Raw genomic sequence first — 26,412 nt, forward strand, 5'->3', positions numbered from 1 at the left:
AGGCCCTGGGAGCTGGCTTTGGGCCTGGCTGGCCATTTCCCAGCTTGCCTGTAGTCATCAGCTGGAGCAGCCGGACCAGACCCGCAAGTCTCACAGACTCGAGGAGTGCGGCGGGATAGGATAGGATAGGATGGGAGGCCCTAAGGAGGCCAGGCGTGGGCACGTGTGTGGCATGTGCTCCTACTGTGTGCGCACCCTTGTCCGTCTACGGTGTTTCTGTGTGTGCACTAGCGTGTATGTGTATGGCCTGAGTGCACATGATTCCGTGCATGCACATGGTGAACCATGTATAGTGCACATGTGTGTATATGTGCATGCATGTGGGTGTGTGTGAATGTGCACATGCATATACCCTCCAGGTTTCACATGATGTCTGTGTGTGCACACTAATATGTACTTGGTGTGTGTATTGGTGTGGATGGCATCTGTGTACATCACTCTGTGCATGCATGTGAGTGCATTTGTGAACAGTGTAGGCGTACACACGTGTGGGTGTGTGTGAGTGTGCACGGCATGCGTACAGGTGTGCAAGCGCATGCATGCGTGCATGCCGTGCATGTACAAGCGTGTGTGCGTGTGCACATTGGTGCAAGCTGGGGAACGGGCGTGGCGAGCCCCCGTGCTGCCTGCCTCTGCCCGCCTCTGCTTGCTGCTGCCGGGCTCTGCCTCCCCCGCCAGCCTCTGTCTATGTCTGCTGCTCTGTCCAGCCTGGGAGTGGTCTCCATGGTGTGCTGATGAAAACTGGAATTCAGGCCATAATTGCGGGGGGTGGGAAGTGGGGGGGAGGGCCTTTCCTACACAGGAAATGCTTCCAAAGCATTAAACAAGCATTAAACGTATAGGATTCGCTCAGAAGCCTGGCCTGTTGCCTAGCGATGGTGAGCCTGCAGACTTCCTCTGTCCACATCTCCAGAAAGAGCCAAGTGCGGGGTCCCGTGGCTGGGGAGGGTGCAGGGTCCCGTGCCTGGGGAGGACGCAGGGTCCCGTGGCTGGGGAGAGCGCAGGGTCCCACGCCTGGGGAGGCTCAGCCGGGGCTCTGGCTTCAGTGGGCCTGGCAGAGGGCGGCCGGGCAGCCGTCTGCTCACTGTCCCTAGACCTGGCTCTCCCGTGGCTGGGGAGGGTGCGGGGTCCCGTGCCTGGGGAGGCTCAGCCGGGGCTCTGGCTTCAGTGGGCCTGGCAGAGGGCGGCCGGGCAGCCGTCTGCTCACTGTCCCTAGACCTGGCTCTGCGGCTCTGACTGGCCTGGGCTCTCACCACCACTTTTCTCTGATGTTCCCATCAGTGGGCCTCTTGGGCCATGCACCAGCCTGTTCCCCAGGCCCCCCAGTGAAGGGATTTGAGGGGCTCCCTGCTGGGTGTCAACAGTTGTTAAAGATGGATTCCTGGGCCAGGCGCGGGCCGGGAGGCTGCCCTCCACACACTTGTGGTGGTTCAGGCGTTGGCAGCCCCTCTGCCCACCAAGGACGTGGGCAGAGACTCACGGAGGCCTGTGGCCTAGCAGAAGACTGCCCTTGCTGTGGACAGGGTCCAGTGTCTGCCCTGGGGCGCGAGGCTGGGGGCCCTGACACTGGAGGAGAAGTCAGAGACGGGGCAGGAAAGGGCACGGGGTCCAGAGGCATGTCCCCATGGGCGTCCTGTCTATAACCTGCTTGCCTGGGATCAGACACGGCGGCTTCGGAGCTGGCCTCCAGTTCTTTTAGAGCTGATGTGTGTGTATGTGGGGGCCCTGCATGCATGATTCTGCCCCTCCTGTCCCCGGGCACACTTCCTCCACCCCAGGCCGTCCCACTCCCCGCCCCACCACGTGACCCCTCTTCTCTGTGGAGTGGGGGATGGAGGAGAGACGGGGCAGGTCCTGGGCTGGGTCTGGTGGCAGAGAACCCAGGTGTGGGGAAAGCAGGTCAAAGACCAAAAGAGGCCGGGCGGGTGGTGGTCAGTGTCGCAAAGGCTGGAGAGGAAAGACACGCCAGGTAGGTGGAGTCGGGGCTCTGGGTGGAGAGCGGAGAGCGGAGAGCCCTGAGGTTGGCGTGGGAGAGCAGGGTAAGGTGTGGGGGCAGAGGGGGAGGGTGGGAGGAGCTGGCTCTAAGTCAGGTTTCCTTTGCTCTAGCTGTCATCATTGCCACGGTCATCATCGCCACGGTCATCATCGCCATCTTTGGTTTCATCTAATGCAACACTGAGGTCCGCAGGGTTATACCCCAGTTCCTCACTCTCTACGAAGCACTGCCTCTTCCTCCCGGTCTCCGACATGCAATTCTTACTTCAAGGACAATTGTCGAAAACCCTGGCATTTTATTTTACATGCCTTTTTTGTTTTCGTACTTGGTGGTAAGGATTGACACGCCAGGCAAGGGCTCTGTCGCCCCGCAGGAGTTTATTTGAAAAAGTAAGCAGAGTTTAAAAACAGCTGCTGGTCAACTGTGGGGGGTGATTTCCTTGAAGAACAGGCCTGAGGCTGAAGCAGTGGGTGGCGTGGGAGGGCAGAGGCCTCCCTGGGTCCCCAGCAAGCAGTCAGGCCTTCTCGGCCCAGTCTTGGCGATGTGACCAAAGCCCATGAGTTTTGGTAAGAGGATGGGGTGCAGGGCTTTCTGCCTCAGCCCTGAATGATGACTCAGCACACACAGGCCCGCAACACGGGAGCCCGAGTCGGGGGTCCACGGGTGCCTTTATTAGAGACATGGGGGAGCTTTCCAACTGCACTGCGGCGGGTGGGGACACAGTGGGTTTCACCATCGCCACCGGGCTCAGGGACTCTGGACCTCGGGACGTGCTTGTGACTCGCAGGAAGCCTCCAGAGTCCCCTCATGGCCTGGCTGGTACGGTTAGGGTTTAGAATGTCCTCCAGGACTCATGATGAAGACAAGGCAGCCATGTTGGAGGTGGGCGTGGTTGCTAAGGCTGGTCCTGGGGGGTGGCCTTGGGGGCGATTTACATAGTCCCTCGTTTCCTTGCTGTCTCTGCCTCGGGGCTCCGCCTCTGTGATGCAAGAGCTGAGAGCTGAGTCCCTCTCCTCATGCTAGTCTCTCTCTCTCTCTCTCTCTCCTCTCTCTCTCTCCTTCCTGCCACCAGACCCTGAGCTATGCAGCCTCACCTGGCCAAACCTCTGAAGCTTCCAGCCAAGAGCTAAGCATATGGAGTCCGCGACTCAGGGCGTGGGGTGCGTGGGCAGTAGGCGTGTGCCTCCACCGCAGATCAGTGGAGCAGAGACCAGAGCTCCACTCTCTGGGCACAACTCAGGCCCCAGGGAGCCCGCAGGCGGCAGGGAGTCAGCTCTGCCTGGCTCGGGGCGTGTCCCTTCTGTCCCTTCTATCTCTAATGGGTCTGGTCCTCCAGGACAGTCGTAGTCTGCAAGAGGGTGGGATGGTTGTGCCCATTTCTAGATGGGGCAGCCGAGGTTCAGGGGAACTGTGACATTCCAAAGTCCGGAAACCCTGGGGAGAAGGAAGAGCCTGGGGCTGGACTGTCTGGCAGCTCCCTGCCCAGAGCAGACCCCTGCGGGGCTCACCCTGGGTGACCCGAAGGGCTGGAGGCTTGCAGAGGGTGCTGTGGGGTTTGAGAAGCGCACCAGCGCACGGCAGAGCAGCCACGTCACGTGCCCACAGATGCCCTGCCTTCAACTCAGCATTTTGTGGTCCAGAGGGAGAGGTGCTGGCCTGGGGCCAGTGTCCCTGCATCCCGAGGCAGTGCTGCCCTGTGGCCACCTGGCCGTCCGCCCTCTTTCTTCTGGGCAAGTGAGGCCCACGATAGTAAAAGCTGCTGTAACAAGGGCTTTGTTTTGCTTTCTGGGCTTCTGAGCTGAGGGGCAGCTCACCAGGTACCCGCGGCCTCAGGCAGCCTCCTCCTCAGGGAGCCTGGGCTGGCCTGGCCTGTTGGGAGCAGCTCCTAGAGACCCAAGAGGCGCCTGCTTTCCGGGCGCCTGGAGCCTGGGCCCGGGCCGCTGCCGGGCGACGGGTGACGGATGAGCCTCAGCCTCAGCACAGGGCTGCCGGCCAGCTGGGTGTCTGGATGCCGGGCCCCTGCTGACCCAGGGCCCGGGCACCTGGCACCACCAGCCACGGCCCCTGTCCCCCCACTTCTCAGGGTACCCAAGCTGAGACCAAGTCAGGCTGGCTGCAGTTCTCAGCCTGTACAGCTGTGAAGCAGACAGGGTGCCCCGTCCTAGCCAGGCCGCCTGGTAGGGAGGCTGGAGCCCATTGATCCGCAACTCTGCCAGTCCCTTCCACAATGTGTGTCTGCAGGCCCGGGCCTGGGCCTGGGAGAGGATGGGCCGGCGGGCGGGGGGTGGGGAGGCTGGGTCTGGGTGACTCTGGGCTAGGCCCTTCTCATCCTTTCTGGATGCCTGAGAGTCTGAGTACCCTCTATGGTGCGTGGCTGCTGGGGCAAGGGCAGGGAGGAGGCACCCCTCACCCTGACCCTGACCTCCAGGCTTGGAGGAGGGTGAAAGGGGCTGGTCTGCTGTGCAAGGGTCGGGATGCGAGGGAGGCCCAGAGCCATGGTGCCCACCGGACCTGGGGCTGGGCTTGCCCCGAGCTGGACCGGAGGCAGGGGGAGGCGGGACGGAGCCTGAGTCCCGGGGCCCCACACCCTCTGCTGGTCCACTGTTCTCCATGGCCGCCAGCCGTAGTCCAGCTGGCGGGACCGTGGCTGTGCAGAGGATGAATGCAGCCCGGCTGCCCGGCCCCCCACCCTTGCTCTGCTTTCAGTTTCTTCTTTTTAAACATCCATTAGTCTGAGAACAAAGAAAGCTGCCCATTTGCTGAGCACTAATTTCTCCTTGTTAAAGGCCTTTTTGGATCTGAGAGAGGAAAGGCCTCTCAGCCTCTCCATCTGGCTTTTGAAGGTGGGGTGGGGGTGGGGGAGAGACGGTGTAGGAGAGCGGCTGGGCGTGGGCCGGGACCCAGGGCTCCGGCCGCCCCTGGGGCTCTGGGGTGGGGGTGAGGCGCCGCTGGCCCTAGTACAGTGTCTCCCGGGTGGCGCTGCTGGAGAAGGCGTGGTTGCTGGACACGCTGTTGGGCTTCCGCGAGAAGGCCGGCCTCTTGTTCCTGCGCCGCCACGCGGGGCAGAGGCAGGCCAGGGTGGACAGGAAGGTCTCGCGGAAGTTGGCGGAGACGAGGTTGTAGAGGATGGGGTTGATGGTGGAGCTGACGTAGAAGAGTGCGTTGGTCAGCATGTAGAAGTAGTGATAGAAGTCATAGAGGAACCTGGGGAGGACAGGCGCTCAGACCGCGCGGCCACGCGTGGAGGCCGGCCCGCCCGGCAGCTCCCCGGGGGCTTCCTCTGTGCCGGCGTGGTCCTCAATCCCAAGGTCTGGCTCTGTCCCCCGCCTGCATGGCACCTCTCCAGGCGGGGCTCAGTCTCTCCGTCCCCTCCCCCAGCGGCCCGCCTGGACCGCCCTGAGCTGCTGTGCAGGGGTCCCAGCATCCTAGGGCTGCAGGGCCGGGTCGACCCCCGGTCTGACCACAAGGCCAGGGCAGGAAGCTCCATGCCTCCTGGGCAGCTATGCGCGTCACCTCAGCTTGCTCGCCGCTACCTAGGAGGATCGCACTCCCTCACCAGGCAGCCCGAACCGTCTGAACCTTTATGTAGGGAGCAGGGGCTCTTGGTGGTCCTGGGCACGCTCACCCCAAGGTGCTTGTCCTCCAAAGTCCTGATACTCGGGACTTGGCAGCCCTGTTGTGTGTGTGGAAGAGAGCGCACACTGCGGGCCTGCAGCGCTGCCTCTGAAGGGTCCACCAGCGGGGCGGCCCTTGGCCAGCGTCTGGGAACCTGCCTTGGAAGTTTCCCACCACCTCCTGATCAGAGAGCTCTGTGCCTAACGGTGCATGCTGAGCATCTGCTCTCCCCCTGGGAGCCCGGGGTGTTGCTGTGTGCCAGGCAGCTGGTGCCTCCGGGTGCCGCCATGACCAGTCCCATGAGGACCTGGGAGCCGGGTCGCCTGCAGGTTTCTGGCTGACGACATTCCACTGGCCACTGGGAGTTCACACGTCTCCCTTCTGTGGCCTCTGTCTCTTGAGTCTTTCCCTTTGGCAGCTTTGCTGTGACAGGCTCATCCTGGTGCCTGTGGAGTCCTCCAGCCCAGCCTGGCTGGCTGCGGCCGACGGCTGCCCAGGTGCGAGGGAGGCCTGTCTGCACACCTCACGTGCTAAGGTGCCAGGCGCTACGCCTGCCGTCTGCCCTCCACAGCCCTTTCCTGCCCAGCACAGCCTCTCGGGGTGGGGGCCTGGCCAGGCCGCCCGCCACCCTCCCTCCTCCACCCTGCTGGGAGCCCGCCCAGGCCCGGTGCTTACGTGGTCCATTGCTCATTGGAGATGTAGCAGAACATGAGGCGCCGCACATGGTAGGGCAGCCAGCAGATCACAAAGGCGACAACCACGGCACCTGGAGAGAGACAGACATGGGCCAGAGGGCAGAGACATGGGCCCGAGAGGCAGAGACGCAGAGACATGGGCCCAAGAGACAGAGACGCAGAGACATGGGCTAGAGGGACACAGATGCAGAGACATGGGCCTGAGAGACAGAGACACAGAGACATGGGCCCGAGAGACAGAGACCTGGCCTTGACGATATAACACAGAGACATGGCCTGAGGCATAGCCCCAGCCTGAGTGTCAGAGCAACACCCATCTCTCCTGGGTGTCCCCTCTGAGCAGGAGCAGGAGGCCTGGCCAGCATTGGTACCAGCGGACTTGTCCCGTGAACCCACGACCGTAGTGAGGAGCAGCAGGGCCCCCGCTAGCGCTGGCCCTCTCGCGTCTTCTCCCTGACATTCTACCCCATGTCTTCAAACCTTGCTCCAGCTCGGGGCACACAACACTGGCCGCCTTCGCTGACCCCTGGAAGTCCCCCCTGCAGGGCGCCCCAATGACGTACGTAAGACCCGGACGCCGTGCCGCAGGGCCTGGATCCTGCCGGGCTCGATGGACATATTGAATGTGCCGGGCTGTGCCCCCACCGTGCACACCCGGCCCTGCTCGGCCGCCTGGCGCACCATGACAGTCAGCTTGTTGGCGATGACAGTGTTCAGGACGGAGATGACCACCATGGGGAACACAAAGGACATGAAGGCGTTGACCTGCAGGAGGAAGCGGGAGCTGTCAGATGGGCGGGAGAGTGAGGCTGAGCATCTGCTGGAGCTGCGCGCTCCCGAGTGGTAGGGCTGGAGTGCGGAGGCTCGGCCCATCCAGGGTGCCCAGAAGCCCAGGCTGTCCCCTGGCACCTGTTAAAGCCTGACTCCCAGCCAGTGTCTCCACTCGACCCCATGTGGGCTCGGAAGAAGAGATCGACAGACCCATCTTAGACCAACAGTGAGGCCCCGTCTCCAGATGTCTCTGTGGTGGCAATCAGCCAGACTCGAAATGGTTCCCAGATCTGGGCACTTCCTGCCCACAGCCTCAGCCCCCGCGGAGTGGCCGCTCCAAGGCAGCTGAACTCAGCAGCCACCCTGACAGTTCACACCCACGAACACGGGCAGTTCACACCCGTGGACACAGAAAGTTCACATCTGTGAACATGAAGAGTTCATACTCATGAACACGGGCAGTTCACACCCGTGGACACGGAAAGTTCACACCCATGAACAAGAAAAGTTCATGCCCGTGAACATGGGTAGTTCACACCTGAAAACACAGACAGTTCACATCTGAGAACACGGACAGTTCACACCCGTGCTGACTAACACAGAGCCTTCATGCCACCGGCTGCCTCTTGGGGCACTGAAAGTGCCAGCCCTTCTCATCGGCACCTGGGCCCCACCCCACCTCCAACTTCCTCTCTGCATCTGGGGAAACTGAGTCTCAGAGAGGCTGAGGTCTTTCCCAAGGCCACCAGCTCAGATGCGGCAGGGCACGGGTTTGGGCCCAGGCCTGTCTGAGCCCGAGTCCAGCTCCTTCAGTGATGCTAGGCCAAGACCCCTCTTCATGGACACCTGCTCAACCACATGGCCTGGCCTGGCCAGAGAGGGCAGTCGCTGTGCCGCCTCCCCGAGCTGGAGTGACCACTCAGGACAGGAACAAAACACGTCAGTAGACCTCCTTCTGTGACAGTGGTCAGACCTGAGTCCTCTGAGCAGCACTGGCAGCCACGGAGACCCAGGGCGGCCACCCAGAAGTGCTGGCGGTTCACTACCCCGCAGGCGGCTCCTGGGCCCGTGCAGAGGGGGAGGGAGCGCCCTGCTCACTGTGGCCGGCAGGGCTCCTGCAGCCGCAGCCCCTGGCTCTCCTGACGAGGCAGTCCCTGCAGCCTGGGGAGTCTATAAACACAGGGATGTTCCCAATGCAGGCTTCGACTGTCAAAACATTCCAAATACTGCCTCTTGTTGAGCACGGGAGACAAACAGCTGCCTCTGAGGCCGACGGGGTGAATTGTGGGTTCTGGGCTTGAGCCCCCAGCAGCTCCCCCATCTGGAAGGAGTCCAGGCCATTGATCCTGAGGTTCCCAGGGTGTGAGAGAGGTGCCCACCCTGACCAGAGAGTGCGCACCAGGTGGTGTGTGTTCATACAAGATGCCCAGGGCCGGGTGCCCACAGAGCGCCAGCTGCCTCCTCCACACCTCCTCCCTGGGGACTGCGTGAACTCTGGATCGTGGCGGGCAGGGGTGCATGGCCAACTTGGCCTTCTCTTGCCCAGGCTCATGGCATGGACTGGGGCTTCAGCCTCAGCCCTTTTTATGTAATCGGCCCCCCACTCTGGGCTGGGAGACCCCTCCACCCCCTAGCAAACAAGGAGAGTCACATCCACAGGCAAGGTGCGGGAGGCTGGGAAGAGCCACGGGCCTCACCCAGGGGCTCAGGCTGAGCAGCCCAGGCTGGCCTTGAACCTGCGATCCTCCTGCCTCAGCCCCCCAATAGTTGGCATTACAGGTGCGTGCCACCACACATTTCTTCTTGAGCAAAATAAGTATCCTTTAAGCCGGGCGTGGTGGCACACGCTTGTAATCCCCGCGCTCGGGAGGTTGAGACAGGAGGATCGCACAGGTTCGAAGCCAGCCTCAGCTACTTAGTGAGGCTCTCAGCAATTTAGTGAGACCCTGTTTCCAAATAAAATATAAAATAGGTCTAGGAGTATAGCCCGGAGGTAGAAAGCCTCTGGGTTCCACCCCAGTACCACCAAAAAAAAAAAAATTACTAATAGAAATCATGAAGGGGTGTGTGTGTGTGTGTGACTTTTCAGTGGTGTGGGACAGGGTCCAATTTCATTCCTTTGCTTGTGGGTATCCGGGTTTCCCAGAACCAGGTATTGAAGAGACTATTCTTCTCTGCTGTTTACTAGTCCCGCCACCTCAGTCAACGATGAGTTGACCGCATGGTGCCCGTTTATCTCTGGGTTCTTTATTCCGGACGGTGGCCTGTACTGTTTTTATGCTAGGACCATGCTTTTTTGAGTCCTGCAGCTCTGTAATATGCCTCGAATTGTGAAGTGTGATACCTCCAGCTTTGTTCTTTGTCAAGATTACTTTAGCTATTTGTGGCTGTTTAGGATTATCTTACTTCTGTGAAAAATGGCAGCAGAATTTTAATTAGATGCCATGGGCCTGGGGATCACTTTGTGGCTATGGACATTTTACGAACATTAACTCTTTGTGTGCGTGTGTGGTACTGGGGATGGAGCCCAGGGGCATTCTACTGCCGAGCTTAGTTTTATTTTTTATTTTGAAACAGGATCTCACTAAGTTGCTGAGGCAGTCTGAGAACCATGATCCTCCTGTCTCAGCCTCCCAAGTACTGGGATTACAAGCGTGCGCCACCATGCCCGGCTTAAGAAATTAGTTCTTTTGGCGCATAAACCTTTCTTCACTTACATGCGCCTTCCGCGGTCCCTTTCACGGGGTTTGCAGTTGTGCAGGTCCCCGTCTCCTCGGTTACATTTATCCCTACTTTGTTTTATCATGCTTTTGTAGATATTGTAGGAGATACTTCCTTGACGCCTTTTCAGTTAGCTCATTGTTAGTATACAGAAACACACCGATTCTTATGTTGTAACATAGAAACTGTGGCGCATTTTGTGTTCCGCAACTTTACTGATTTGTTTATTGGTTCAAATGGCTTTTTGGCAGAACCTTTCAAGCTTCTTTTATTTTTATTTTTGTATTCCTGGGGATTGAATGCAGGGGCATTCTACCTCTGAGCTATACCCCCAGCCCTATTTTTTATTTTTTATTTTGAAACACAGTCTCACAAAGTTGTGGAGGACCTCACTCAGTAGCTGAGGCTGGCCTTGAACCTGTGATCCTTCTGTCTCAGCCTCCCAAGTGCTGGGATTACAAGTGTGTGCCACCACGCCCAGCTCTTTATTCTTTATTTTGAAACAGAATCTCACTAAGTTGGGGAGGGCCCTAGTAGCTGAGGCTGGCCGCGAATCCAGGAATCCCCTGCCTCAGCCTCCATTTCTACCAGGGTCCTTTTCCCTTTAATGAATCCCACTGAGTCTAGATAAGGAAACGGCTCTCAGTCAGGGACGCTTCACAGCCCAGCGGCCACCCAAGGTGAGCAGGACTGTGCACAGATTGCTGAGGACGTCTCCAAACCCCAGCAGCTTTGTAGAGACCACCGTGGCTGCAGTGCTGCAGCGGGCAGGTGGGGGGCAGGCCTCCTTCACAAAGCTCCACCAGGTGGCCCCTGGGGCTGGTCGCACCCCAGCCAGTCTGGGCCCTGTGCCCACCCCTGGACAGGTCTCCGATGTGGAGAGAGCCCCCTCTGCATGCGCTGACCTGGGGCAGGTTCCCGGGGTTCTCAAAACTCCCACCCTTCTTCTCACGTGGGTGGGCTGGGGGCCGTGCCATAGTGCATCCTGGGAGCACTCTTGTCAGCCAGGGCACCCCTCTGTCACACTAGGGGCCCTGGATGACCACAGGCGTCAGGTGGCCCAAGACAGTAGCTTAGGGCAAGAGCGAGCGGGGTGGGGGGAGGCGCCATGTGCACCTGGCTTGGCTCTGAAGAGAAACCCACCCGCTTCCCCCGGGATCCTGAGGTGTCAGAGCCCAGCAAGGAGCTGCCTCTGCCACATGAAACAGAAACACACAGAAGGTCTCTCTGCCTTCCTGGCACATGTCCCGGGACAGGTGCCCTGGGGTGAACAAGGCCCCCACGGTTGCCTCTCCTTCCAGGAACTGGGGAATATTGGGGTGAAAGGAATCTGCACCCCGGTGAGTTTTCCTTACATCAGAGGGGGGACACTAGGGCCCAGGCAGCAGAAAGGGTCTCTCAAATGTCCCAAGAGTGAGATCATGCGGGGCGACTGCCCAGTGCTGGTCCTCGGAGGACTGAGACAGATGACACACATGACAAAGCTGCAGCCCCAGGGACCCCGCAGGCTGCCCGAGAGCCGGGCCCTGTGCAGCCGTGTCTGGGGAGAGGATTCAAAGCATAAGAGGATTGCTGAGACTCAGGGGTCAGCACCATGGACAGTGCCCCGTGCCGAGGATGATGATCTGTGGGGCTGGGGCGGGGTGGGGACCCTGGGCCTGGGCAGGGGCCCACTGGGAGTCCTCTGGGCCTCCTCCTCCAAGGCTGGGGGGTGGGTGAGCAGCCTGCGACCTCTGCAGGCGCCACCCTCTCTGCCTTGCCGTGCACCAGAGTGCTGGATGTGGGAGTTGGAGTCTTTCCCCTCCTGGTGGCTGGAGCCACAGAGACCACCGTCTGAGCTTGAACTTGGCAGAACAGAAACCCCTCTGGGACTATATCCTGTCTGCAGCCGGCTCTGCTGCAGGCCTGGCACCAGCCCGGCTGCTGGGAGGCCACTAACTCAGCGCAGAGGTCTCAATCGGATTAGGGAAATGGCCTTCTCCACAGCGCTGCCCTGTGCCACCTGTGTGCAGCCTCTGGAAGGCCCCTGCCCCCAGCTCGGCATAGCAGGGTGGGCAGCGCCTCGGGCCAGAGCCACAGCACATCTTGGTAGGCGACTTGATAACTCGCTGAGCATAGAAGCCGGGGTGGCAAGCTGCTTTCAGCCCTCTCGGCACTTCTCAAAGATGCACTGAAGCCACCTGCACCGGGAAGCTCTGTTTGCCATGCTTTCAAATAGCTGCCACCCAAAAGCCCTTTAAAATGTTCAAGTCGGTGGGACACCTGGTAAGCGGCAGCAGGTAGCTTCACAGCGTCATGGTGGCGTGGATCTGAGAGCAGCCCAGGCCGGGGCCCACCTGTGCGTCTAGCCGCTCTCGTGAGCAGGAAGGAACCTGGTGGGTGACCTAACATTCGCATTATTTCTTGGGTCAGGAAACCACGCCCCGCTTGGGTGCTCCGCGGAGCTCAAGCCCACACTGGTCTCCATCATTAGCTGCGACAGCAGTCCTGCTCTTCCTGTGGAGAAGTATGTCTTGAGTGCAGTCTTGCATGGCTTGGCTTCTCCCTGTGTGTAAGAACTGGCTGCTGCTCACCCTGCCTCTAAATCAGCCAGTTCAATCGGGTTTGCTAATAAGTCCTTTGTTTGCATTTTTCTGAAACCCGGGGCACTAATTTGATCTGAAGGATTAAAAGTGAAGCAATTCACTCAGCACGGGGTGTTTTGGAACCTCGTCTCGTGCCTTTGACAGATGCCAAACCATCTGAAAAGTTCTCTGCTCCAAGCCAGGAGAGCCGGGGACCTGCAGGCCTTGGCTGGGGTTTTCCAGGAGTTTGTGCGAAGTCCTAGGCTGTCCCAGGAGGCAAAGCCTGGGAGGCCGAGACGGGCTGGGCTGCGGGGACTCCATGAGGACGCTCCTGCCTGCCCCTCTACCGCCCGTGGCTCCACGGCCGAGCCTCCAGCCCACGGAGTGCAGTATGTCTTCTTGCTATGTAATCGTGGGGCAGTTTAGCACACAGCCTGCTCTTCCCAATGTCTAACTGCTGTCGACTGGTGAGGTGGCCACGTGAACATCTGCTGTCCCTAGCATCTCGTTGCGTTTCAATAGAATTAGTGCTCCACCCCTGCTTAGACCAATCTGATTATGTTGGACACAGAGCCCAGTGTCCTCACGAGCCGGAAGAGGCTTGGGGGTGGCCTGGAGAGTAAAGAGGGCAGGGAGAAGCCACCCACGTCCCCTCAGAGCCCCGGCCCAGGAGGACTCGCCCCAACCAAGGCAAAACTGGGCTCTTCCCCAACCTGGCCTTGTCCCAGGTTCATCAGGCTCCGATCTTGTCCCCCGACCTGTGAGCCCGGTGCCTCAGGCAGCAGTGTCTCCGGCTGTGACGCTGTGTGAGTCTGAAGGCATCAGCTCCAGGCCCTGAGAGTGATTAGGAGCAAGCACTCCTTAAAATCGCTCACAGGGTGGTACTGCCCTGTGCGCTCAGACCCTGCTGGCTCCTGGGGTCTGAGCACCTCAGTGGAGGATGCTGGGACCGACCTGGAAACTTGGAGAGGCGGGGAGGCCGAGAGCTGCCGTGGGGAGGGACGCGCTGCCCAGAATGCAGGGAGCAGCGAGAGCCACAGAGACCCCCCCCCTCCCCTGCAGGCCACGCACAACACTGGGTTTGCTCTGCTTGTTCCTTGCAGCCACACAGCCTTGTTCTTTACAGTAGCTAGCAGGCCTGGGTTTCTATTTTATGAATGGTGTGGTGCGCAGACTTGCAGTTGTGTGTGTGTGTGTGTGTGTGTGTGTGTGTGTGTGTGTGCGCGTGCACGCACCTGTGCTGTGGGCAGGAGAGCCTAGGTTCTCTTTCTAGGCAGTGAAGAGTGGGCAGGCCCAGGTGCTGCGTGGCTGGTGATCCTGGGCCGGTTCCGCCCTGTGGGAGTGGTGGGCAGGTCCACCTCGGAGCTCAAGCTCCTGGCCCTCTGTGAAGCCGCCCACTGAGGACCATGGGGCTGGCCGCTGGCCCTCTGGGGCAGGCGGGAGGCTGGTGCCAGGGACCACCAGTCCATGGCCTTGGGAAGGGTTGCTACTCTGAGCTTGAAAGCTGGGGGCCTGACTGGCCCTGGGGAAGCGTCGCACCGAGCTGTGCTCCTGGTGTCTCACCTGTAACCAGACAGTCTCGGCTACAGCTATGTACTTGTCTACCTGAGCCCAGACATAGGCAGACTGTGCAAATGAACAGGTGGGCTGTGTGCCAATAAAATTTGATCTGCAACTGTAGGACAGGGGCCAGATTTGACTTATGGCCCTGTGTGCTGCGTCCCATGCTGGGCGCTTGTGATCCTGACCACGGGCCATGCACTGTGAGCCGGTCCTGGCAACATCTGTCCTGAACAAAGTGGGGCCAGAAGAATCTCTGAGCAAGGAGTGGATCGGTACCCTGCGCGGAGTAACCAAGTCGTATTGTCAAGGGTACCCGGGGCTGGGCGCGAGCCTGCGTGCCCCCTGCCCTGTTCCACCTGAGCTGGGGTGTGAGAGCACCCTGCAGCTCCAGCACCTCTGTCTAGCACCCCAGCATCTGCAGGCCCCAGGCTGCTAACCAGCCCCCCTTACACTGCGAATATGAGTTTCAGAAAAAACCTTCCACTGGGCTGACCAGGCCTGAATGATAATCAGCCCACACTGGTTCTCATTTGGGGAAGAAGTTACAGGTCTAGATGGTGGACCCCTGCCGTCCAGACCCGAGGTGAAGGGACTGGCTGAATAGGGAATTCAAATGTGGGGTTCAGGCCAGACCCCTGTGAAGGAAACGTCGGGTCCCTTCTCCTCCCTGGCCCCCGGCCTGAGGGTGTCCCTTCTGCCCTGTGATGTGCTCAGTGTTCTGCCCTCCACCCAGGGGGCCGGGACTCCACATCAGCCGCCCGCAGCACCTGGCAGTGCATGGGGGCTGGCCTGAGCGCTTTGCACCCGCAGGGGCCTGGGGGCTTCGTCTGTCTCTCAGTAGCACACGGAGGCTGGAGGGGCTCCTTCCCTCTGCCCCGACCCACCCACGAAAGGAGTCTAATCTTCCTCCTAATAATGTGTCTGTCACAGACATAATTGGTTCGTTTGTTAGACTGAGCATTTCGAGGCTGTACGTTGGGATTTTTGTTGGAGGGAGACCGCAATCTTGCCTAAACGCCACCAGGCTTTGAGGGGAGTAAATGAGGCATTCATCCTCTCTCCTGCAGGGCCTTCCTCCGCTGTCGGTCCCTCCTCCGCAGTCCAGCAACTGCGGGGCGGGAATGGGGCTGGCAGGCGGCTGGGCTGTTTGGCGATCATTGCGCGGACAGGCTGACCTTCCGGGCAGTCTCCTCTGGGCCCTCTGCGGAGAACCTGGCCTGAGCACCTGGATAGAAAGACCGGCACGTAGGCCTCCGCCCCACCGCTGCTTGAGCTGGCGGAACGGGAGGAGGGGAGCCGGCTTCTTCCTTTGTTCACGCACGCCATTTGTGACAGGAGGCTGTCGGTTCTGAGTTGCTGCCTGCTCTCCCCCAGGAGTGCCTGGGAACAGCCTGTGTCTCTGTCACTCAGCAGAGGGGGACCTCAGAGCTAGGAGGAAGGCCCCCCACACAGGGGGCCTGGTCAGGCTCCAGACACTCCCCAGACACATATGTGCACATGTGCACACGCCAGAGAGCCCTGGCCGGGCAGGGCAAGACTGTGCAGGCTATAGGAGGGTTTGAGAGGTTAGAGTCGCCATACTGTAAAAGTAGAAACAGGTAGAAATAGCTGTGGTAATGCCAGGCGTGGTGGCGCACGGTTGTAACCCCTGCGCTTGGGAGGGGGAGACAGGGGGATCACGAAGGTTCTATTTGGAGACCCTGTTTCCAAATAATATATATCTAATAGTGTAGCCCAGAGGTAGAAGGGTTTCCAGGAACCCCAGTATCACCAAAAATAAAAAATAAAATAAAATAACTGTGGTAATATATTTAACTCTATGGGCCCAAAACATTCTCATTTCAATATGCGAAAGTTTTAGTGAGTGTTAAGTTTAGATACAGAATGTCCCCTGAAAGAACTCAGTGCTCAGGGGTGGTGAGAGTAAAGCATGAGGGCTCTGATTTAAACAGTGGATGAATCCATTGCAATGGCTTTATTGGTGGTAATCTAGGCAGGCAGGGTGCGGCTGGAAGGAGGTGGGCCCCCGGAGCTGTGGCCTTAGGGACTGTGCGTGTGTCTTGAACCCCCTTCACTAGCTCTCTTGCTTATGGCCTCTGTGATGTGGGAAAAGGACTCTTGTGCGCTCTCTCGCTCTCTCTGCCTTTCCCTGCCGGCCCTGAGCTCTGTGATGTGACCTGGCCTTACATGGACTGAACGCCTGAAATCTCCAGGACTGTGAGCAAACAAGCCTTCCTTCCTGTAAGCTGTGTGGCGGGGTGTTTTGGGCAGAGCAGCAGTAAGAAAGTCCACTGAAACCCTGAGATACTATACATCGTTTCCTTCATTAACTCTTTGAAAGCCCAGGTGAACTCTGAAGTTCATCTCTGTTCAGATGGGGCCACGTTGGACAGGGAGGCTCTATTCTTTGGGGAAGCCTTGCAGAGTCATTTTAAGGTGGTGTCCACCCCCCCCCCCAGCTCCATGGGGCAGCACTTGGGCCAGAACCTGTCATTGTGGCTGATCCCCCAAGGAGTGGCCTTAGCCCCATTTCTGGTCAGCTGAGACCTGGGCCTCCAGGTCACCCCTAAATAGAGTGTGCGAGGATCGGCACGAGGCCAAGGGTGGGCTGTTCATTTTAAACCACATATAAAAGAAGGTACAAGCGAAATTGGTGAATGGGGCCATGCTTTCCAGAAGCAGGGCTCAGCTTCTCTTTTATACACCAGCTGGCCATGCCAAGTAGCCACACCTGAGATTGCACAAGTCTTTCCAGAGAAGGCACCCAAGTTCTTACTCCAGATCACAGTCCCCTGCCCTGGGCCCCCTTGCACCTTCCCCACCCAGGCTCAGAAGTGGGCTTGAGAATTAGCAGCTTAGACAGACAAGACAGGCCCATGGCCACCCCAGCTGCATGCACCTGAGGAAGAGGCTTCCTTCCACACCCCTGCAGGCCCACATCATAAGATGGGGTAATCAAGAGCCCCCACCTTGGGGCTGGGTCGATGTTCAAAAGTGCCTTCAATGATGTGGTCAATTATGTAAGGCTGCTGGAATACTTTATTGTGAAGTCTATTAATTATATGTTCACCAGAGTAATTACTCCTCTCCGAGCTCCACTTACGCAGCTCAGAGCCTTCTTTCCCTCATCAGATGAGACCCCGGGTGGGATGATGGCCCTGCCCCCCTTCCTGCCTTCTCCTCCCCAGACCACGTGGCCCACCCTGGACTGCAGGGGAGACAGTACGCCGGTCACAGTGGAGCCTTCTAGAACTTCTCTTCCTGACCTAGAAAGCTGGAGTTTGGGATTCCACACGGAAGAGCAGCCTGCCCAGGGGAAAGAGCCATCTCTGAGCTGCTGGTCTGGTTCAGGGAGCAGTGCCCACGGGCACCACACAGTCACTCCATAGGGCCCCCAGCCGTGGTCTCCCTCAGTCAGCGCCAGTTCTCACCCCCCTGGGCTGTGACGGGTGCAGAGGCCTCCCTGATGGCCGTACGGGGAGAGAATCGCGCCCCCTGTCCTGCCAGTGATCAAGATGCACTCTCTCTGTTGAGCTTCTCAGAGAGACAGCCCCAGGCATCTGTGACATTTAAATTGCTTGGCATTTGCAAGTCCAATGTTCACATGAATATTCACAGCACATAAGTGGGTGCTTCTTTCTGTGGCTCCCAGGCCACGGCCCGCCTGGCTGCTACGCCTGACGGGAGTGATGACAAGTCCACTGACTCCCGCGGTGGCTTCTCGCTAAAGCGTGTCCAGGAGCCTCAGCACTGCTGCCCGCCGCAGACCCGCAGGCCGGGGCCACCCCTGTGCCCACCGTAGCGCGCAGTCGAGCACACGCACAGAAGAAAGGGGCGAGGAGAGGAGCGAGTCCAGGAGGACGCAGGGCCCCTCTCCCCCAGAGCCACACCTTAAACCCCGTGCTCTGTGTGGCTCCTCGGCTTCAGCCATGGCCGGTCCTGGGCCTTGGGGTGAGGCCTGGGTTTGCTCAGGACCCCCTGGCCCCCTGGGCTATCAGCATCTCCCCCCAGGTGGCTGTGGGCACCAGCAAAGGGCCAGGTTTCCTGTCCATGAGGCTGGACATGAGCCGGAGGGCAGGAAGGACCCTCCCCAGCATCACCCCAAGACACCTTGACTTTGGCCCTCCGGCCTCTGGCTCTATGAGAGGATACGTTTCTGAGGCTTGGTGTTACAGGGGCCGCGGGGCCTTCCACGTATGCTCTGCGGCACAGAGGTTCCTGTGCCCCTTGGCCCAGATGGCGTGGAGGTTAGAGCTTCTCAAAACATGACTATCTGGCTGGATTTACCTGGAAGCTTTCTGAGCATCTCTGAGCTGCTCGCGCGTGAACGCAGGTATTATTTTTTAATACACTAGACAGGCTCCTTTTAAACAAGCTGTCAGGAAAATTAATTGCAGGAAGTTTAACAGGACTTAACCCGCCCAAGAGCCCTGCAATTACTGGCTTCCAGTCTGCGGCGAGTTTGACAGCCCGGGGCTCTCGGAGGCGCCCGGCTTGCTGTTCAGAGACGTTCATTTCAGCTGGTCCTGACCCGGTCACCGCGCCGGTGTCTACCCTGCTGCCGGGGGCTTATCCTCCGAGGGTACGGAGGGCCCCGCCGTCCCCAGGGGCTGGGATTGATATGGTGGCCCCCTGAGCCTGGGCCCTGGTACCAGGTCCCTCAGGCGCCCCATCTCAGATGCAGTCCAGCCTGCCTGGTGGCTCCGGTCCCCTGAGAGGACAGTATACCTCAGCACCTGGGCCTCATGGCTGGGCAGAACCTGGGACCCTCAAACTCGAGCCAGGCCCGTGGGGATGGAGTGGCCATCGAGGGTAACGGTCCCCTTCTCTGATTCCTGCACACGCTGGCACACAGACGCAGCATCGCTTCAGGTCTTTCTGTCTGTCCTTTGGCTACTGCCTCTTGCACAGGATGCAGGGTCTCACCCCTGACCTTCAGGCATGGGAAGACCTCCTGGAGACCGTGCAGTGAGAGGCATGGCCACTCGAGCCTCTTCAGAGACATCAGCCCTCTCCCCTGGCGTGGTCCTGCCCCCAGGCTCACTGGCACAGAGTGATGTTTTGGGGTACCCATCCCGATAAGAGTCCAGAGGGGGCGCTTCGGGCTGTTGGCTCCCAGAGGATCCCTGGAAGGACCCCTGCTCACTCTAGCCATCCTTTAAGGGTGCCTGGGAGCAGCCAGGGGCTGTGGGACCGTGGGTGAGCTGGGGTCCCAGGGTCCTGGAGCCAGACCCTAAACTGGATCAACCCAGATGTGACGGCTCCTCCTTCCTCTCCAAGCAATAAATAGTGACCCAGGACAGCCGCTTCCTACTGTGCACATCCTGCTGGGCACCCAGCCCAAGGCAGACAGATATACAAATGAACAGCCCTCGCTCGGCTCCAGACCAGCACAGAGTCTGCACAGCCAACGAGGCTCCCCGGTGACATGACCCAGACGTGCTGTGTCCCTCCTCGGCCCTGGGAGCCAGCAGGGGCTGCCTGGTCCTGCCAAACAGCTGGGAAGGTATGCTCCAGACGTGCTTTGCTGTGAGTGGCTACAGGTTAGTAATTCCCGCACCGGGACTGTTCCTAAACAGCTCCGGTGCTCTCTGAACCTCAAGAGGCTGGAAGTGTGGTGTCTTTTTAAAGAGAGGAGCCGTTTTTGAGTTACAATAACACAGAGCTCTCTGAAGAATGCTCTTAACCTTTAAATATGTCAAAGGAGAGTTATTGAAATTTACAATAAATTCACCTTTTCACAGACAACGGGCTAAAAATGTTTTAAAGTCCAAATAATACTGCTCTTTTTTTTTTTTAATAAGCCCCAGTTGCAAGATTTATGCAAACATGGTGCTGTCCTTGACTTTATACTTTTAGGGTCATTCTGTATCTTGGTTATGTGTTCTTTTGCAACCTTGTGTTAATAATTTCTTTGAGCCAGAGTCTTTTATCTTAAGCTGCCTCAGATATTTTTAAAAGTAGGCAGTGTTTGAAGTTTGCAGAAGACTTTCGTTTGGCCCACTGGACGAGTGCTCCTGTTATAAACAGCCACGTGTATCCCGCGGAGCGCTGGGCATCGTGTTCAGACACCGGAGGCCCTGAGATGGTGCTCCCTGCAGGGACCCAGAATGAGCCCCTCTCCTCGGCCCCTCGGCTCAGGAGCTGGACTCTGGGCAGATCACAGCTCCGGGAGCTGGCTGGGCTGCAGATCTGCAGAGCGTGCCGTGGGAGACATTTGCATGGGGCTTCCTTAGCAGCCTGTGAGGGGCTTTCTCATGGGTTCTGGACTGGCCAGGCTGTGTGCACGCTGAGACCGTGACAGCCTTGTCAGAGGGCAGCAGGCACCGGTAGAGCTAGAGGAGGTGCCCATCAACACGCCGAGCCTCTACCTGGAGCGGGACATGGGCTTTTCAGACCGGAGGAAGCGCACGGTCCTTTGTCCTTCTCCAGTGACCCTCAGCCCCTCATGTTGCAGAAAAGAAAACCAAGGCCTGGTGACAGAGAGGGGCCGGACAGCAGAAGCACACGTGTGCGGCTGTTTCCCACCCCTGGGGAGGAGGGCAGGGCAGGCCCCCTCTGGCTCCTTGGAATCCTCTGTCCCTTTTGCTACTCTTTAACTTGAAGATTTCCAAATTGCATAAAAGTTGCAAGAATAGTAGTACAAAGATCCCTCTCCCTTTTCGCCAGGTCTGCCGATGCCGCCCCACTCTGGTGGCAGGCCAGCACGCTGCCCGGCTCCTGCCCCTGTGTCCTCCTGCTGCCAGACCCAAGTACCTTTGCCTGATCCATTTGAGAGCAATTTACAGATGTCCGACTCTGGATCTCAGTGTGCGTGCGTGCGTGCGCGCGTGCGTGCGTGTGTGCACGCGCATGCATGTCAGTGTGTTCCTAAACTAAGGATGCTCCTCATGCAGGGATTGCCGGGCACCACCCAGTGGCACAGGGCAGAAACACGGAGACAGGGAGCCCTGGCCTGACTTTGTTGGAACCAATTTTCTTCCTCATGGAAACAGGGCTCAGCTGATCTCTTTCTCCAGAATCTTGCCAAGTCACCTTGCAGCCAATCTGCCAAGGCCCCCGGGCTGTGGCTTGTCACATGGCATGGATCCCAACCTCATCCTGCCCCGGAAGGAGTGTGCACTCCCCGCCCAGCTGCGCTCCCTGAAGCCAGGGTCCACACGCAGGGAGGAGCACTCCCGCTTGCACTGACTAGGACAGAAGTTTCCTGAGAGTACAAATGGTGAGCAGGGAGGCTGGACCAGAGCCAGGCTCCCTGGCTGAGGAGGACAGTGCGTGGGGACCGAAGGAGCCCTCCCGAGCTCTGGCTGAGAGGCCAGGGCTCTGCACTGCTGGTCTCGGGGCTGGTGGCCATACTGAAGCTCCAGCGGGCCCTATGTTCATGCATCCGGGGAGTTTGTCATGAAGGTACAGGTGTGGAGAGAAGAGTGAGCGTGGGGCCCGACAGCAGAGTCTGGTTCAGATCTCACCACCGCCAGGGGCTGGCCCACTCCAGCATCCCTGTCACGCGGACCCAGGACCCTGTGGCATCTCTGTTTTGCATAGGCTCAACAAGGCCACCTGCTCTGAGCCCTGGGCCGCCACTGGTCCAGCCTGGACTCCAGCCCACTGCCCCGGACACGTGCTGTCCCTACATGACCTCTCATTTACCTAGGTACAGAGCAGGAGCTCTCTGCCAGCAGGGATGAGAGGACCTGAGCCCCCCCACCCCCCAGCCATTCTTTGCACACTCGTGGAGAGGGGAGCGGGCTTGGGGGCACCAAGTTAGAGTTGCATCCTTTTAAATTTTTCTAGAGACTACCGCTCCCATGGCCACACACAAAAACAAACCCCTAGCCAGGCATGATGGCATGCACCTGTAATCCCAGTACTTGGGAGGCTAAGACAGGAGGATGTAGGTTTGAGACCAGCCTCAGCAACGAGAGGCTCATTCAAAAAAAAAATTAAAAATTTTTGCCAGGTGTGGTGGCGCACGCTTGTAATCCCCGCGCTTGGGAGGCTGAGACGGGAGGATCGCACAGGTTCGAAGCCAGCCTCGGCTACTTAGTGAGGCTCTCAGCAACTTAGTGAGACCCTGTTTCCAAATAAAATATAAAAAGATGTCTGGGAGTATAGCCTGGAGGTAGAAAAGCCCCTGGGTTCCACCCCTAGTACCACAAAGAAAATTAAAAATTTTAAAAAGGTCTGTGGGTATAGCTTGGAGATAGAATGCCCCTGGGTTCCACCCCCAGTATCCAAACCCAACAAGCCCTGCCCAGCATTGTCTGGCAAGAGCAAAGGGGTCTCATGGTAAAAGGCACTTGGCACTGGTTTGAGCATCACGAGGCCAGAGCAGAAGCCTGGACTGTGGCAGGCCCACACAGGACTCTGGCTGAGTCCACAGGGTGCAGCGAACCCTCAGGCGCCCCAGGCTCCTAATTCTCCTTCCCAGCCACTTGCCAGTCCCGAGGCCAGGTCTCAGGACTCTGGAGAAGCCTGGGTACCATGTCCTGGCCGCCACCCGGCCCTCCTTGCCACCCTGCACCCAGGCCACACACCCACCGCTGGCTCTCCTCAGCAGAGACAATGCCAAGGTGCTCAGAAATCTCTCTACCACGCCCAGTTCATTTCTCAGCACAATTTCTGTTTGCAAGTGCCCAGGACAGACTCCCGCGGACGCGGAGGGCCGCAGCCCGTGGGGCGCTCAGGCTGGGAGGGCCCTGCTTTGGAAAGAGGGCCATTTTATTGGCTTGTGCCTCCACATTTTCAGGTGTGGCCAACAAGAAGGAGCAGGGGGAGGACGGTCAGCCCTGCTTGGCCAGGAGTTGGAGAGTACCCACGTTCGCCAGGTCTGCCAGAGCAGCTGGGAAGCCACTGGATACCACAAACACCCCAGAAAACAGCTCCTGAAACACCAATGCTGTCTGTGCGGGAGGGCAGGGCCCGGCCTATCTTAGGAGTGTTATTTTCAAACACTGAGGGCGGCTGGTGTTCTGGCCCCAAGGAGCCGGGTCGGAGCCCTTTAGCATCAAATGGAAGAGGGTCCTAATAACCAGTTGTTTCAAGAAGGCAGCTGAGCCTTTTAAAGAAAAATGGAAGCTTGTCATGTTCCTGTTCTCCAAGGGTGCTAATGAAGCCAACAAGTGTTTAGTAAACACTTGGCCGGGCTTCGTCTGCTTCAGAAGGGAACCTGTCCCTGCAGAAGGGAACCTGTCCCGGGGCTGACGCACAATAAACACCCTGGTGCGTGAATGACCAGGACCCGGCCCAGTCGCCTCACAGCTGCCAAGCAACCAGTGTAGACCAACGGCAATCTGGGGGGCGCTTTGCGATGTGATGCAGAGGTCTGAGTCCATGGGCCCAACGGAGGGGCCACGCGTCAGGAGGGGGAGGGCACTTTCTGGGGGTTGAGGTGGATTTAACCCCTCCCCTACTCTGCTGATTATTAGCCAAGTCCAGACTTCTGAGCCGCCAGGGCCAGGAGGGCGGGTCTGGGCCCAGGTAGCTCCTGGGGCAGTTGCCTGCCTGATGGGTCAAGATGCCAGGTCGGGGCTGCTGCGCCCAGGCCCCACTGCGGGTGAGCGAGAGCTTCCTGGGTGGCTTGGGGAAAGAAAAATGAGACCTCAAAGAGGCCAGGCCAGGTCGTTTCCCTGTTTTCCACACACAGCACCGCTTGCCTCGGCCTCTGGTGCAGGGGTGGGGGGGACCCTGGGTGGGGAAGCTGAGCTCTGAGGGTCTCCTGCCAGGAGTGTGCTCCGAGGGCTCCACGCAGGGTCACCTGTAGCCAGCGGCTCTGCACCCAGCCCAGCAGGACTGAAAGCTCTTCTCTGCACCCATGACCCATGTCAAAGGTGGCTGGCCAGGGTCAGGCACAGCCCAGCAGCTGACGGCCCCCACCCCAGCACCGCCATCTCCCCAGCACGGCACCCCCTCATCCTGGGGCTTCCGAGGCAACCATAGAATTCTCTGGGAGGCTGCGGGCAGCTCCTGCTGGGGAGGGCTAGCCAGATGGGGACAGCCAGTGCCCTGCGCCCTGTAGTCCAGCACAGCACACTTGCTGCCCAGCCCCTCCGCCCCATCTTTCCCAGCCCCGCACCCTCACGGTCACCGAGGTCCGAGGTCCAGGACACTATTCAAAGCATCGTTTCTGCCCACCTTCCTTCATGCACACCTCCCCCGGCCCGGGCCTTTGCTGATTCAGCGCTGGCTCCCCCTGCCCCGTGTGGAACCCGGCCCGCTGGATGTCCGTCCCCTCTAAGCGGACTCCCGAGGAGGGCTACCACACAGGTGCCCGCGGTGCTCTGCTCAGACCCTGGGCACTCGCTCCTTTCTAGTCACCGGAACCCTAACCAGAACCTCCCAGTCTTCTCAGCAGAAACCTGGCCACCCACACCTGTAATGGTGCTCTGAGAGCTTCTACCCACCCACGGGTCCTGCGAGCGCTCTCCCAAGCTCTCGGCAACTCCCTATGCTGAGGCCAATGTCACAATCACCCACTTCACAGATGGGCAAACTGTGGCTAAACTAGGAGCCAGCCCCCGGTGGCATCAGGTGCAGCTCTGGCTCCCAGGCTTGGACGGAGCCGGGCAGCAGGAGGCCCAGGGAGCCTGGCTGGCTTCTGCTGCAGAGGATAGCACGCAACCCGGGGGCTCGAAGCCCTTGGAAAGCTGAAGATGGGACCTCTTCCCCAGCGTACTCAGGGGTACGTCTGGTGCTGGGGCAGCCGCATGTCCAGCCCCCTCAGTGGACTGGAGGAGAGGGTGGGGCTGGCCACTCCAACACGAAAGGTGGGAGGAAGAGGTCGGGCCTCTCCGTGGCTCCCTGCCCCTTCCCAGGTGCCCAGGTGTGAGCTTTCTCAGTAACCTCTCTGTAGCACCCCTCCCTGCACCCAGAGGTGCGCCCTGGATCTACTTTGGGAGTGAGGAATGCCTCCTCGAGATGGGGCTCCCCAGGGCCCCACTTCCTCCTGGCCCTTCTCCCTGGAGAAGGCTCTCACCTGGATGACGATGTTGACCGTGGTGGTATCTACGATGGTTGTGCACACCAGGCCGCCGGGGTGCTGGCCGTCCGCGCTGCGGTTCTGCTGGCCCATGGTAAACAGCATGGGGATGGCCAGCAGCGCCGAGGCCAGCCAGATGGCACTGATGAACTTCTTGGTGCGGCTGCGGGACATGAGCGTCTTGGCCTTGAAGGGGTGGCAGATGGCCAGGTAGCGCTCCACGCTCAGGCTGGCCACGTTGAGGGCGGTGGCGTAGGTGCAGGCGTCCCGCAGGAAGTAGTAGCCGCGGCAGACGGCGTCGCCGAAGGCCCAGGGGTGGTGCACCCAGATGAAGTTGTACAGCTCCACGGGCATGGCCAGCAGCAGGATGAGCAGGTCGGACAGCGCCAGGCTGCCCAGGTGGTAGTGCACCGTGCTCTGCAGGTTCTGCAGGGACTTCTTGCGCGCCAGTGTGAACGCGGTCACTGAGTTGCCCACCGTGCCCACCACGAAGAGCGCCAGGTACACCACCGTCACCAGGACCTTGGAGTAGATGTCTGTGTTCACGTCCAGGTCGCTGCTGGGCGCCGCCAAGATGGGCTCAGACCCATTGCTGGAGCCGTTGCCGAACCCTGGGGCCAGGAGCGCAACCTCCAAGCCTGGCTGCGGCCGCTGGAAAGGGCTGGTGCCTAGCACGCCAGGGTTGCCTGGCGCAGAGCTGTTGAGGCGCATCATTCCAGGGCTTTGTCCGGAGCCTCCTGGTTTGGAAGTCCGGGTGAGGGTGGATGCGCCTCAGGGGGGGGACAGATGAGGAGGAACCCCGGGGGAGGGTGCACCTTCCAGCCGGGAAGCCTCGGAGCAGGACCGCGCCTCCACGGGAGTGCTGGGGATCGTGATTATCCCTGGGCGCCGGGCTCGCTCCTCTCCGGATCCCGGCTGTGGGTTCCCGCTCCAGACTCGCTTTCCCAGGCTCCTTCCTGGCTCTCCGCCTGCCGGGGCAGGAGGCTGCTTGCAATAGAGCCCCAGACCCTGCGGTCCCTGCAGTCTGGGGCAGTGGCGCGGTCCCCAGGACAGAGCCTGGCCTGGCTTGGGCTTCGCGGCACGCACGCACTGCTGGCCCGGCAGGCGCGCTCGCTTCCCTCGCTCTCGCCCCTCTCCTCCCTCGCGTTCTCCGCGCACCCCGGGCTCCGCACACCTCCCACCGCGCCCGCGCCCTACCGGCTCCTGGCGTCTCCACTGAGCCAGCCGCTGCGCGCGTGCGGAGCGCCCCACGGTGGGGGGCAGCCGAGGGGGGGAGGCCGTCTCCAACGCCCGCTGCTGCCGTGAGGTCCCCTCTGGGTTCCGATGCAGGCCGACACCCCCGCCCCAAAAGCGCGCGCTCGCAAGGCAATCACGGCTGGGCTCAGTGCCCCGGGAACCAGGATTGCGGATGGGATGGGCAGGGGTGCTGGAGTCTCGGGCCCCTCTCCCAGGCAGCACAGCCTTTCTCTTAGTCTCCAACTTCTCACGCGCCCCCCCCCCCAACACACA

The 26,412-nt window shown here is 59.7% G+C and overlaps 1 protein-coding gene across 1 annotated transcript; it reads right to left on the reverse strand.

The window, feature by feature from the left end:
• Window positions 1-4,950: 4,950 nt before the first annotated feature.
• On the reverse strand, window positions 4,951-25,614 carry NTSR1 (neurotensin receptor 1; the record flags this gene model as incomplete). The annotated part of the gene is made up of 4 exons (XM_080716624.1): window positions 4,951-5,200; window positions 6,287-6,377; window positions 6,870-7,071; window positions 24,901-25,614. The coding sequence occupies 4 exons, from the start codon at window positions 25,612-25,614 to the stop codon at window positions 4,951-4,953; spliced, it is 1,257 nt and encodes a 418-aa protein (XP_080572750.1).
• Between the last annotated feature and the right edge of the window lie 798 nt (window positions 25,615-26,412).

This window comes from Muscardinus avellanarius (assembly GCF_963383645.1).
Source record: "Muscardinus avellanarius genome assembly, chromosome: 19".
NCBI classification, from domain to species: Eukaryota; Metazoa; Chordata; class Mammalia; order Rodentia; family Gliridae; genus Muscardinus; species Muscardinus avellanarius.